Source organism: Monopterus albus, unplaced genomic scaffold, assembly GCF_001952655.1.
Source record: "Monopterus albus unplaced genomic scaffold, M_albus_1.0 scaffold69.1, whole genome shotgun sequence".
Taxonomy (NCBI): domain Eukaryota; kingdom Metazoa; phylum Chordata; class Actinopteri; order Synbranchiformes; family Synbranchidae; genus Monopterus; species Monopterus albus.
Window position 1 is genome coordinate 4,502,499 of NW_018127949.1, and position 13,536 is coordinate 4,516,034.

Genomic DNA, 13,536 nt, shown 5'->3' on the forward strand with positions numbered 1-13,536 from the left:
CATGGCTAAACAGACATTAAACCAGTCTTGTTTCATATCAACAGACCAGAAATCAAGCCTACTGTCCCTGCTTCATGACAGCTCTGTTCCTCACCCTATGATAAAACTACAGAAAATAAAGTACACACTGCTGCTGAGTGCAACCACAAAACAACACTCAAAATCATCAAACAAAAATCCTTAGAACAACAGCGAGGAATTACAGTTGTAGTAGCTACTTCAAATTTGTTAGTAAAGCAATTTTTGATATAATTTCGTTGGATGGCAACACTTGCTGTATTTAAGGGAGTTTGTGAAGTTGCAGTATAACTCAAATCTGCATCTTTTACATGTCATCAGACATTATTTCTATGATCGCTTGTCCTTCCCTTTTTCTTTATCCTATTTGTGACTACCTCTCTCACAGCAGCCTTGTCTTTTCACATCCTCTTGTTCCTCTTTATTGTATTCAAACTTAATTCTTCATCATTCGATGCAGCATTTACAGAATTTTATTTCAGTTTATCCAAGCATCCTTTGTCTTTTCATAGTGTTCTTATAACTAGTCTCAGATTTCCACACAATATTTCCTTTGAAAAACACAGTGTTCTCTTTAACTATAATCAGACTGTAAATGAGTCAAGAAAATTAAATGAAAGTGATCAAATGTGCTACATGTGTGGCCAATCCAAACAGATCTTGTGATAAAACGTGACTGATAAAACCCCAAACTACAGCTTTGAATAACGCTTTATGTTCCCATGGAGTCCTGATTTATTATGTCCAGACCAAATCTGTTTAGTGCATAAAGGATCCTGGGCGCCAGACACAAGGCTGCAAACCCAGGTTGGAAGTACTGAATCTGGGTCTGGGGCCCCGGGCAGGATGAGTGCTGCTGGAAGCCAGTATAGAGGTAGCAGCAGAGTCCAGGGGACTTAGATCTGGGGCACTCTTAAACTGCCTGTTGGACTGGGGAGTGTTGGAGGACTGAAGCTGGAGGAAAATAGGGGACTGAGGTTGCTTTGGGGTAGAGGAGAAGGTGGGGAGCTGAGGGAATGAGGCGGTAGGGGTAGGAGGTGGTGGGTGAGGGGAGGTGGCCCACTCAGGGTGGTAAGGTTGAGCTTGAGGCTCATAGGGTTGGTAGGTGGCAGGACCAATTGTGGGTGGAGGAGAAGTTACATCAGAGTGCCCAAGTGGCACGCCAAGTGTGGTAGCTGATCGAGGCATTATAACTTTGAGAGCAGGCCCTGTGGTTGTCAGAGGGGGTGTGGAGAAACGCTTCACCTCATATACTCGTGCTGTTTTCTGTGGAGCACCTGTCATTTCTTGCTGCTGCTGATAGGTGGAGGTGTCCTGTGGGACCCCACCCCCATAACTGAACAGAGAGGAATTCAGCTGGTAGGGCTGATGGCTCATAATGTCCACAGGCTTGATGCTTGCTTTTTGCCCTTTAGGTCTAGCTGGCCCAGGCTTTGTCACCTCAGGCTTCTTTTGGGCTTTAGGAGGGCAGGAGGGAGAAAGCAGAGGGTTGTAGTTGATGGGAGGAGGAGCACGAATGTTGGGCGAGTACTTCCAGGTGGCAGGGAGAGAAGGTGTGGGTGAGGGCTCCCTAGTCTGGGCAGGAGAGTAAGGTGCTGCAGCGACAGAGGGAGCTCGTTCCACAATGTACCGATCCATCCTGTTTTGTCTGCGAGCAAACAGCTGGCCTCCCTTCCCTGCCAGCTGTGGCACCTGAGGGGTCTGTGGTTTGGGAGCTATAGGAGGTGGCCTGAGTCCCCGCTGAGTCTGCATGAAGTTGCAGGCCTCTGCTCCTAGCCTCAGCCAGTCCTCCTCAGGCCCTGATTCATGCCCGGCATCTCCAGTGGGTGCAACTCCAGATTCAGGTGCTTGGGTTTTCCCAAAGTGGTCATCCATATTCTGAACCATTGAAAGCAAGTCTGGGTTTGGAGAAACATCCTTGCTCCGAATCGCACTAAACATTGGCTTCTTGTTGCCACGACGACGGGCATCAAGCAGGATGCCGGTGCGAGCGGCGGGGACTGAGATGCGCTGCTCACGTGTCCCAAGTGAATCAGTGGCAGGCCCCTGTGGAGGTAATGCAGTTGCCATGGTAGCATGAATGCTAGGAGTCACTGCATTTGTCATGTTGATGTAGGGGTAGACTGACGAAGATGGAGAAGGCTGGGTGGGAGGTGGAGGATGAGAGGTGGGCTGAGTGTGGAAGGGGACCTGAGTTAGATCAGGGGGATGTGGTGGGGAGATAGGAGGAACAGAAATATAGGGGGAAGGATGTGGATAAATAGGAGCAGAAGGATAGGAAGCTGGTGGGGAGAAGGGCTGAGCAGGTGTTGGACAGATGGGGGGACCTTGAGCTGGAGAAGGGGAGAATGGATTAGAGGAACCATGCACTGCGGCCTGAGGAGAAGATGTGGACAGATTTGCAGGAGGCTGGGAGAAAGGTGCAGAAGACAAAGAGGAGGGAGGTGAGAGGGCTGAGGGGGGAGAGTTAATAGTGGGGGGAGTGTTGCTGTTGTTATTTCTTGGAGGGATGTACAGAGAGGTGCTAGACACTGCTCTCCTAGTATCTGGCCCTGTTGTATGGCAAGTAGGTGAGATAGTCACCATAGAGACAGCAGCCACTGGTTTAGTTGCCATGGTCACAGCTGTGGATTTGGGTTGGGGAGGGTGAAACATCACAGAGGTTACTGTTGCATGAGAAGGGGTAGTGCCTGGGGTGAAGGGGCGTGCAGTACGGTTCAGAATACCTGGATTAGGACTGAAGTGGGTTTGTAAATGATGGTTTGAGTCTATGACCTGTCTAGAATTAGAATTAGCGTTAGGATTAGGGCTAGGGTTGCCATGTTGCCCATTTTGACTTGGAAGGGGTGTCTGAGATGGCAGGCTCAGAACAACACTAGCCCGACTAACAGCTACAGACCGCCCATTGGTCAGAGCCACAGCTGGAGGAGACATTTGTGCAGAGTGGTTGCTGATTGGCTGCTTTGTGATACAGTTCTCCAGTCTTGAACCCTGATTGGCTGAGCTCTCCAGCCCTGAGACCTCTAATCCTGGGCTTTGATTGACAGGAGTCACAAATCCCAGAGTCTGATAGGCTGAGATGTCCGGCCCTGGGCTCTGATTGGTTGTTGGTGGTGCTGGAGTAACTGGTGTGTTTGAAGGGCAGGCAGAGCTTCTTCTGTCCAGCAGGTCTAGATAACCGGTATCCCAGGTAGGGTCAAATGATGCTGCAGATCCCTCTTCCTCAACTTCTGAGCCACTAAGGATGGAACACCCTCCTTCCTCCTCTGTCTCCCCTCCTGTCTCCCCTTCTGTGTCCCCTCCTCTGTCCTCCTCAGCTTTGCCAAAGCAGGTCAGTGTGTACTTCTTGGCTCTCTGCCGGCGTTTCTTAAACATAAGCACCCCCTTGGAATTGGGGTTGGGAGCATCAGTCAGCAAAGAGGCAATAGAACGACATTTAGTACGTGCTTCTTTCACCTGTTTCTCCACCAAACTCTCCCCGCGGTGCAACTCTGTAAGACAGGAAGAGAAAAGAGTGAGAGACCAAAATAAATGTGCAGAAAGAGAAAGGAAACAAAGGAGAGGACCGGTAATGGGATTTCTGATTAATACTTAACAAAGCACAGGCAATAAATAATGGAAACAAAACAGTGTGACATCACTCACTGACTGTGAGCAGTGGCTGATTTATACAGTACTATCACAGTGAGGAGCTGAATGAGGATTACCAGTGACAGACAGGAGTGTGTGTTGTGGATTTAGAGCAGAAAAATTCCTACTGCTCTGCAGAGTTAAGTCACAGGCACTTTGGGAAGGTTACATCAGAGTGTCTCTCTTGCACTGATGCTTGTTTGTGCCTACGTGTGTGAGCACCTGTGCACACCAGCATGTGCACATATATACCTCAGCTCACAGGAATATCCTCTGATGCTGTCAGTGTGCTGACATTGGTCACATTCTATATAACTTTAATAGCATCACGGTTAACAAGGCATAGCAAACACATACTGTGCACAATCCACAGTATCAATATGAGTCTTTATCTCTGGTAGATGTTGACATTTTAGAGGATAAGTCTGGTGCTAAGAGTCATCAAAGGATTGTGAACCACCAAAGTCAGTAGGGTTCATCCTCTATGGACAGTGAGTGTCTGTACAAAATTTAATTCACCCATCTTTTCTTGAGATTTTTCAGTTTGGGTTAAAATGGTATGTCAACAGACCGACAATGCCGTTCTCAGCATAGGAAGCATGGCTAAAAATAACTAGGTATTTTGTAACTTTTATATCTGACCCATGGTAAGTAACATGGCTTTGTCAGCTTGATAAAGCACTGAGGTATAGACCCATCAGCATGTTTAATTCATCTTTACAGCTTAAAACTGCTAAATGATGCACAGTCACAAGCAGAGTGATTCATGAACTTATCCTCAGGTCTAAAAATCAACATCAAGATCATCAGTCATGTCCGATGAGTACAACAATGATAAATATTACTGACATTAATAGTTAGGAAAATAGCTGAGTATGTGAGTAAATTTGTGTAAATAAATCACCATAAAAGATTTTAAGGTGTCTTACCTGCATACGCAGTGTGTGGTACTGTGTGTCCACCTACGTCTGACCCTGAAGATGTTAGGTCCCTCATCTCAAAAGTGTGAGTGCGCGTGTGTCCTTAACCTCCCTCAGACCCTCCCACACAACCTCAGTGTGCCCAGATCTGCTCTGACTAGTGAATGGTTGAGTCTCTGTATTCCAGCTCATCTGTCATGGTACAGCCCATGTAAAGACCTTTGTCTCTGTCCAGCGACCCAAACCAACACATGATGTCAGCTCACTATTCCCGTCTGTCTGACAGGCATCTGACAGGCAGCTGTTCATTCTCTGTCTCATACACACACACACACACACACACAAGGACAGGAAGACCCCTTATATTTAGACAGCAGGGTTGTGTGTGTATGTGCATCTGCATGAGTTCATAAACTCATATATCTTATATTCCTCTTCACTGATGTGTTGTTCTCTGCTGTTAACACTTCACACCAATAGTAACAGCTACTGAACATGCAGACAGACACACAACTCAACAGAGCTAACAGTCCCATATCCAAAGCTGTGCATGTGTTTGTAATGTGAGAAAGGGCAGGTCCCAGAACAACTAAATCATCTTTTGTCCTAAACTAAAGCCCCAGTCTACATGACTCAGGCCTTAGGCCTCATGTACTGGAAGACAGATCTTTCATTCCTGCAACATTCACTCATATAAAGTCGCAATTCAATCAGAGCATAGCTATTCAGTTTGATCAGCGATGATCATTACTGCCTTAATGAGATGATATGTTAACCAGACAAGGTCAATAAAACATAGCTCAACATTTAGGGAAATACTGTACACTTATTTGCTTTCTTGCAGAGACTTAAACTCAGTTTCCACAGTAGTAGGTACACTTAGTTAAAATGCAGTCTTAAACAACAATCTTGCCATAAATCCTCCCTTCATCTTCATGAAAAATCTAAAAAATCTAATGTAAAACTTTTCCTTAATAACATCTCACCATCACAGTATACTATTACTAATACAGTGAGGCCTAAAGAGATGAAGCTATACAGTATTTCACAAAAAAACTAATCTTAGATAAAAGTTTGAAATAAAACCTATTATTTTTATGTAACAGGGCTTTGGTTTTCCTTTCCCCTACACCAGTAATCATTTCTAAACCCCTTATATTGCTCCTGTGTGGTCCTGATCCCCAGGAATCACTCAGTTGATCTGTCTACAGTTTTCATATTAATCAATTCATTGTTTAGCCTATTAACATTTATCCAGTGGTCTAAATCCCAAATTCAACTTATTATGACACAAAAAAAAGAAAAGCAGTGCATCCTGACAAGGTGGAACAAGCAAACGTCTGGCATTTCTCCTGATGTATGACTTATATGATTAATTAATAATTTAAATCTTTGTTTTTGGGGTAACAAATTTTTGAATAATAATGAACCAGCTGATCATTTCAGTAGACATTTATATAGCCTACTGTGCATAAACAACAAACACATACATGCACATTCACAGGAACAGACACACTCACAGCTGTGTGGCCTGCAGTCTGTCAATCAGAAGCTTCAATAGCTATAAATATAGCCGATGAGGCAAATGCTCAGAATACTGACAGAAGAGACAAACTGCTGTTTCAGAGGACAGAAGAGGGGAGGAGGAATATTTCTGTAAGTATTTGTTATATCTCATCCTGTCGTCGCCAGACTGTGAAATGTGAGTGGGTGCTGCAGTGATAGAAAATAGTCACTAGAGGGAGATATATCTGAGGATTTAAACTAAACTGCAGCAGATGGGTTTGGGGACGCCAGGGGAATCTTGGGAACTGTAATTGTATTTTTTTTTCTTTGTCCTTGTAATCTCTAGTTTGTCTTCTAAAAACTTTATTATTGTTTATTACCTGTAATGGTGTAGTTTGAATGCAGATGTTTACTCACTGGCCTGCCGTGCTTTGTCCATATAGGTGGTGGAGAGCTCGTCGCTGACAGGGGTCTGCTGTAGTCCCACCATGGGCACCAGTTGTTTACCCAGTCCTAGCACCAGAGCCTCTTTTGTCCGTTCATGAGACACTAGGGGTGGACAGGCCAACCTGATGCCGTCTCCCACCTCTTGGAAGCCGCTGTCACTTTCTCCCTCTGCTTCCACCAATCCCTGATCCAGGGTTGGGGTGAGTGTGTGAGGGGTCATAGTCTGTGGGGTGTGTGCTGGAGTGGTCTGCTCTGTCTGGACAGGCTGGTTGAGGAGCTCTTTACGAGGAACACCAGCAAGATACAACCCATCCCACTGCCCCTGTATTGAAACCCCATCTGTGGCACTCTCATACCTTAAACAAAGAGAAAACACAACAAAGATCCACTTTCAAATAAAAATATTAACGTTTTTCAGAGTGAGAGCTCATAGTGGTTTAGTTGACATTATACAGTGTCACCGAACATCTTGGTTTTGAGTCTGATCTAAAACTCCATCATCTTTCACGTGCTTTTTCCATTTTGGAGAAGGACAGACCATGTATAAAAGCCATATCCCTTCTACCTTGAAAAAAATATTAGTATTTCTTACTACAGAATAGAAGGCCAGTGCAGTAAAAATGTTCTCTGATCTCTTTGGTCCTGAACAGGGTACGCCAACCACATAGACAGCAGAAGCCCTGTCCCTCTGATGGACAACACTATGACTCACTGGAAGTTTCCTTTACTAGTCTCTAGAGACAGGTGAGACATTATAACACAAACAGTACTAAGTTACATTGTTATCTGCTGTACTGGATGTTCACCTTTGAGCATCTTGCCTGATTAGCAATGATGCACTTATAATTCCAACTCTGATGAGGCTTTGATATCGCCTCTATAGCTAACATTCATGTCAGACTTCTCAGATTTTACTACTACAGTTTTTCTATGGCAGAATGCAGTGAGCACAGAAAGTGGTGCAGAACTTCAGGTCTCTGTGCCTACCCGCTCATCTCTGAGGTCTCCTCATCTTCTTGGTCGTCATAGCGTGCAGCTGAGCGTGTGTGAGGAGGTGTGCGACGTTGGCGGCGTTGCGTGTGTGACTGTGTGTCTGCGTCACTGTCTGTCTCTCCATAATAAGCCTCACTGTCTGAAGGGGAAGTGATGGCCTTAGGTATCCCAGTGGGGGAGAGGATGGAGGAATAATGGGAAGACAAGGGAGCTGTGGTGGGAGGCAGGACCCTCATTGAGGCACAGGGCAATGCAGAGTGACCGGTGTAAGATGGAGAGTGGAATTCAGAGGCTCTGCAAACATACAAATTATAAGCTGTGAAAATCGACACCTTGCATCAGTTTGTATGATAGAGTGTGTGATGTCCTGTATGTGTGTGAGTCCAGGCTCTGACCTTTTCACCCTCAGGTTAAGTGTAGTGCTCTGTGTATCTATGAGGTTCATGGCCTGAGCATGACTGAGTTTGGCACACATATGGTCGCCAATGGCAACCAGTTCATCATGTTCCTTAAGCCCAGCTCTGCATGCTTTGCTGCGCCTGCGTACCTGCAGAGAGTTTAATGACACAATAATACTCATAGCTGTGATAAAATCACAGTAAATATACTTATTTGACAATATCGTGTCTACTTCTATTTAACCATTATCTTCAATTGGTTATTGGTTTTCAGCCTAGCAGCCCCTTAAAACTAAACTACAAAACTAAAAACACATGGAGCAAATTGTCATGAGATGAATATGTCCATGGACAGATTACAGATCCTGGGCCTGTGCCCCATAGGCCAGTTTAGTAATCCATCTTGCATACGTATATAACTGAAGAGAGATTCCACAGGAGAAAACATCCAGTAATTCACAAGACCTATAAGCTAACATGTAAGGAATATGCAAAAAAAATTATTTTCTGCAGTCCCTCAGTTTTATTTTGCTAATCCTTGGAGTGTCCCAAACCACTCTTAGAATATTTTGTGGTATCTGTGTTATTTACTAACTACCCCAACACTTCTCAGTATGTATATACACTCTGAAACTCCTGCTATCATCAATAACAGCAGCGTTAACAGTATGGATTTTCTGACTTTGGCGCCTCCTAGTGATAACATCCACATCACTAGTGGGCTTGTTTTCCAGACCACTGTTGGTCAAATCTGGTGAAACCACATCTTTGCAGTCCTGATGTTAACTGAAACTTTAAGTGATAAAGTCAGTGATTTTTTTACCTGAATATTTGATTTTATACAGAAAAACCTGTACTCTACAGCAGGTAGTGGCCATATTATAGGCGGTCATCCAAATTGTTACATCAGTGTACCTCCTATAAAAATCAAACAGGACGTATATTATGCAATTACAGCATTTTGGTGAAATGGTCAAAACTTGTAGGACAACTGGTGAACAGCTCTTGTCTTCTGGTAGATATCAATGTCCCTGTATCAAAATAACTTGTGGAGTCATGCAGCTGTTTCTGGAGGTCGCTAAGAAATGATGTCATACGATCCCTTCAGGAAGTAGGTCTGTAGGGGGTTGAGTGATAGACAGGATAGATGGACAGACAAGTATTCCTTTCACTGCTGGAAGCAAAAATGTTGAGTGTATTCCCACACCTACTCGAGCTCTTAAGTGGACACAGTGTTTATCTTTATCTCCACCCCTTGACTCAAAATCTCACTCCACCGTCACACAAATACACGCAAGAGACAAGTGTACAAACTCACACAGGTAAATGTACACACACAGACATATACAGTACAAGCATCATGAAAGAAGGGGTTTGAACAGCTGCATCTGGTGGAATGCCAAGTATTCACCATATGCCCCTACCCAAAATAAAACACTGCAGGAAAATTAATCAAATTCCCAGACAGATGGCAGGAGCCAGTGTGATGTGAATACTGAAAAATAACTACAATGTACTACAAGAATTAAACATTTTATGAGACAGAAATGTGTGTATGTACATATCTGTATCTTTGCTTGTGAGCAAGAGGCCTTTTCCATGCTCAGCTTCCAGCTCCTCTTGAATAATCTATTCTCATCCTCTAGTTTGTGCTCCACTCCCAACTGGGCTTATCTGAAGTATGTCCCACCACTGACAAACACTTAACAACACACACACACAAAGCATGTTACTCACATGCATACACACCAACAAGAGGAAGCACACACTGATCAAACATGCATTAAAGGTGACCTTATCTCCTTAAAGCCTGGATAAAGAGATGTCTTTTGTGGCAGAGCTACCATGCCTCCATTTTGAATCAGAGGTTATAACAGTTTATGAGTAACTGGACAATTTTTAACATCGGCGTCAGAGAGTTCACATTCCTCTTCTCCAGAATAGCTTTTCTTATTAGAGAGAACATTCTGGTCTGTCAACAAGTAGGCTATAAACTCAGACACCCAAAGACTTTGGAGGAACCAAATTGTGCCTAATAAATATGTAATGATGTCTGAAACAAGTCATCTGCTTGTGCTTTCAAATGACATGCCCTGTTTTTTTTTTTGTTTTTTTTTTTGAATGACTGGCTGAAAATTGTACTCATCCATACTCTCTACGTTGGCCTGTGAAAGTCAAGGATTGTTAGGCAAACCTTGGAGAAATCATGTCTTACTTTTTTCTTAATCAATCAATGTCTTATGTTCAGTAGGCACATTAATGTGCACAACTTTAAACACATACAAACACAATCTGAGTGTAGATTCTCATGCCCACATGTGTGCTGTACACCAGCCTATTTAGATAAACTAAAAAATGTTCTCTCCTTCGGGATAATCACAGAATACAGTGTCAAAACCAGCTAGTCAAGATCAACCCCCAAATGTGTTCACAATGTTTTCTGATCCACTGATTTGGGATGGGGCCAGTTAAATATAAGAAAATTGTTTTCCATATATATCCTAGAAGTACATTTGCATGAAGGGGGAGGAAGATTACTTGTGGTCAAAAGTACTCAAGTGACAATAAACGCATAGCACTTTCATGAGTAACAATTATTTAGATACAAAGGTTTAATGTGAAAGACATCCTGATTTATATCCTAATTATAAAAATCTCAATATGGCTTTGCCCACCACATGAATCCTTCTCCAATTTAACAAAGTTCCCCAAAGAAAGGTCATGTTTGCATTTCTAAAACTAGTAGACAAACTACAAATAAAAGTAGAATTACTGATTTTACAATGTACTTGTTAAAGGTATCTGTGAAAAACAGTTACACTGACAAGAGTATATTTAGTTACTTTACACCCCTACATACCTCCAAGTACCAGAGGTCCAAGCGCTTAACACTACCAATGCAATAGGCTACTGATTCATTTTTCAGATTTTATTCTGACTATAAAGTAAACCACAAACTGGTGGTCAAAACCCCATGCTTCATTAACAGCTGCAGTCCGTATTAAACCCACCTACTCATGTTACCACCTTGGCAGGAAGTCAGCAACATGCAAACATACACAGACACACACACATAAGCCCCATTATACCTTGGCCACCTGTAGCGGTTTGTGCTCCTCTGCTCCTCCCTGCAGCCTGAAGCCCCACGGGGCTCCTCCTGAAAGAGAGACCGCAATCTCCTCTGCTACCATCACAGTTCACAGCTTGTTGTGTGTTTGATGGCCTCTTCTTTAGTTCCTCGCACTTTGTGACTATCAGTCAGTGTGAGGCTTCTGTCTCCCACTCCTCTCCTCTTTGGCAAATCACTCCACCCATAAGGGGGGTGACTGGCTTTCATCCGCTAACATAGGAGTGCTGGGTTGAAGGGTGGGTGCTCAGGGGGGTGAGAGGAAAAAATGTGTGTGTGTTCACCTCACTTCTATTCAACACTTATCATGTCACTCTGTATATAGAGGATGCTTAAAATAACCACCAGGACCCAGGGGCGTTGCTAGACAAAGCTCTACTGAGGCACAGGGCCCTCATTACTCAGACCACAGCTATTTTTCCTCAAAACAACTACTGGTAAAGGTACAAATTTAGATATTAATATAATATTAATCTTTATGAAATATTCATTTCAACACACCACTTATTTATTCAGGTGTTTCATTTAATTAAATACTGAGTTTGTGCACTGAACATTCATCAGGTATCAATTTCCACTGTAAAATCCAGAAGTGTTTCATGTGGACTGACCTAGTTACAGAATTCCCTTCTCAATAGCTAAAGAAAAAAAAGCTTGAAATAATAGTTGCGCTTATGGATCTATTATGAGAGTTCTCTCAATACATGCATGGCTATGCTCTCCTAGAGGACGAATGTGGAGGAAGTCGTTCTGCTCTGTCCGGATGTGGACGTGGCACAGCGCTGCGGTAGTTCCGTTGAATGTCCGCTTCTGAAATCGTAACCGAAGAGGGATTTGTGAAAAACACCCCGGGACGACATCGCCATCATAGTGTTGTCGGCCACCGGGTTTCACTGTTTGCCGCAAGCGGAGGATAGCTTTACTCTTTCCAACACTTTGGAGGTAGGATTCGATTTGATACCAGTTAATGTGTGACATTCCTGCCCGGCTTGACAGGGGAGCTTGGATTTTGCCGTGTTAGCTAATGCTAGCTAATCCTAGGGCACAGCTAATATCGCTTTGCGAAATAGCTGGCCGTAGCTACCTAGCTTAGCTAGCAGGCTAACGTTATCTAGGTCCGGCTGTGGCGATTTATCACAGCTGACTCAACCGCTGCTGCTGTCATGATTTAACCTGTCTGCCTGCTAATGCTAGCATGCTATCCGCCATGACTTGGAAGTTGGATAAGTCATAGTTGTGTTGCTTCGTCCAGCTGGTTAGACTCATAACTGTTAGCTAACTGTGTTAACCGGGTTCTGGGTTGAGGTATTGGTTGACATGTTGTGTTGTTAACGTTAAGTAGCTAGCTAAAGAGCTAACTACAATGCGGCACGGAGGTAGTTCTCTTTAGCACACTGTTACGCTCCCCAGCCTTCCTGTTATCACACTTGATTCTTCTTTTATACGTCTCTTATTTTCAACGATTGCGTAGTAGTTATCTAACGTTAGGTTAGTTGTCTAGGTTGTTTAGTGTTTGACTGAAACCGCTAACCCTGTTCCTTAATTGTGCGACCGAGCCAGGGAAGCAGATGTGGGTCACTCGGTAGGCCCGACATACTAAACAGCTGCACGGTCCCAGCGATTGTATTTCTCGTTGTGGCACTGGCAGTGTTGAATTATTGAAAGGCCCCGCTCGTTTAGCCCGTGTTTGTTAGATGATACTCATCGTTCTGTCATATAGGTTCGACCAGTCTGAATAAACAACGCCACTCGTGCACACCTGTTAGCAAGGTAGAAGTCGACATGTGATATGCAGGAGTAACCATTCCCCTAAAGTCGATCACCCCACCGAGTTACCTTTTGGGGTTTTGTCACAACTCGACTGTTAGGACCAGTAAACTTTACTGTCTTCACGGGCATTTAACTCACGGGCACTCATACCTGACAAAGAATTACTTACAAGTCCTGTGGTTTGTCTGTGTAACTCCAGACAATTGTAATTGTTTGGTTTAGGCTTGTGTAAGTTTCAGCATGGGAACTGTCTTTGTAAGCAGTTTTTAAATTGTAGAGAATATATTGTTCAGTGTGTTTAAACTCAGTAGTTAATGAATAAGATTCAATCTGAGGGTGTGACCAAGGCAAACATAATAAGCCAATAAAGGTGTTGTCACTGAAGCAGTGACAACTGGTAAGTATGATTTGTGTCTAAAGATAACACTAAGAGCTATGCAGAGAGAGCATTTGCATTAATTTTCTTGATTGATTGTTCATTCAGGTGTGTGGTTCTGACAAATTCTGCTCAGTTGGGGTTAAGTATGTCTTCTTGGGACTGCCTTCAGTTTTCCATATCTGTTATTTGACTAAAGAAAAGACTGTCCTGTAGGTCGAGGGACATTAATTTGGGGAAACACTTTGTCTTTATAAGATCAGTTGTTTGTGTTTTTTGAGGTTATGTCTGTTGTCCTCATGGAGTGAGTAATACTTTGTGGGCTGATTCTTCTCACCCTCAGAGGAACTC

General features: G+C 43.6%; 2 protein-coding genes across 2 annotated transcripts in view; one reads left to right on the forward strand and one right to left on the reverse strand.

The window, feature by feature from the left end:
- synpo2lb (synaptopodin 2-like b) lies at nucleotides 1–11,479 on the reverse strand. Its single transcript, XM_020605096.1, has 5 exons — nucleotides 11,002–11,479; nucleotides 7,910–8,061; nucleotides 7,509–7,808; nucleotides 6,492–6,877; nucleotides 1–3,509 (listed from the first exon to the last, which is right to left on the reverse strand). Exons 1-5 carry the CDS (start codon nucleotides 11,101–11,103, stop codon nucleotides 778–780), a joined length of 3,672 nt encoding a protein of 1,223 aa, XP_020460752.1. The 5' UTR covers nucleotides 11,104–11,479; the 3' UTR covers nucleotides 1–777.
- Nucleotides 7,187–13,536, forward strand: part of sec24c (SEC24 homolog C, COPII coat complex component) — a 21,933-nt gene continuing 15,583 nt past the window's right edge. Inside the window, 1 exon segment of the mRNA XM_020605095.1 lies at nucleotides 7,187–7,265. Within this exon segment, the coding sequence (XP_020460751.1) occupies nucleotides 7,213–7,265 (53 nt within the window). The 5' untranslated portion in view covers nucleotides 7,187–7,212.

Coding starts and splice junctions, on each gene's coding strand:
- synpo2lb (XM_020605096.1), bottom strand. CDS start 11,103: ATGGTAGCAGAGGAGATTGCGGTCTCTCTTTCAGGAGGAGCCCCGTGG. Junction 6,878..7,508: donor GAGACCTCAGAGATGAGCGG/GTAGGCACAGAG, acceptor TCTTTGTTTAAG/GTATGAGAGTGCCACAGATG. Junction 3,510..6,491: donor GGACAAAGCACGGCAGGCCA/GTGAGTAAACAT, acceptor CCTGTCTTACAG/AGTTGCACCGCGGGGAGAGT.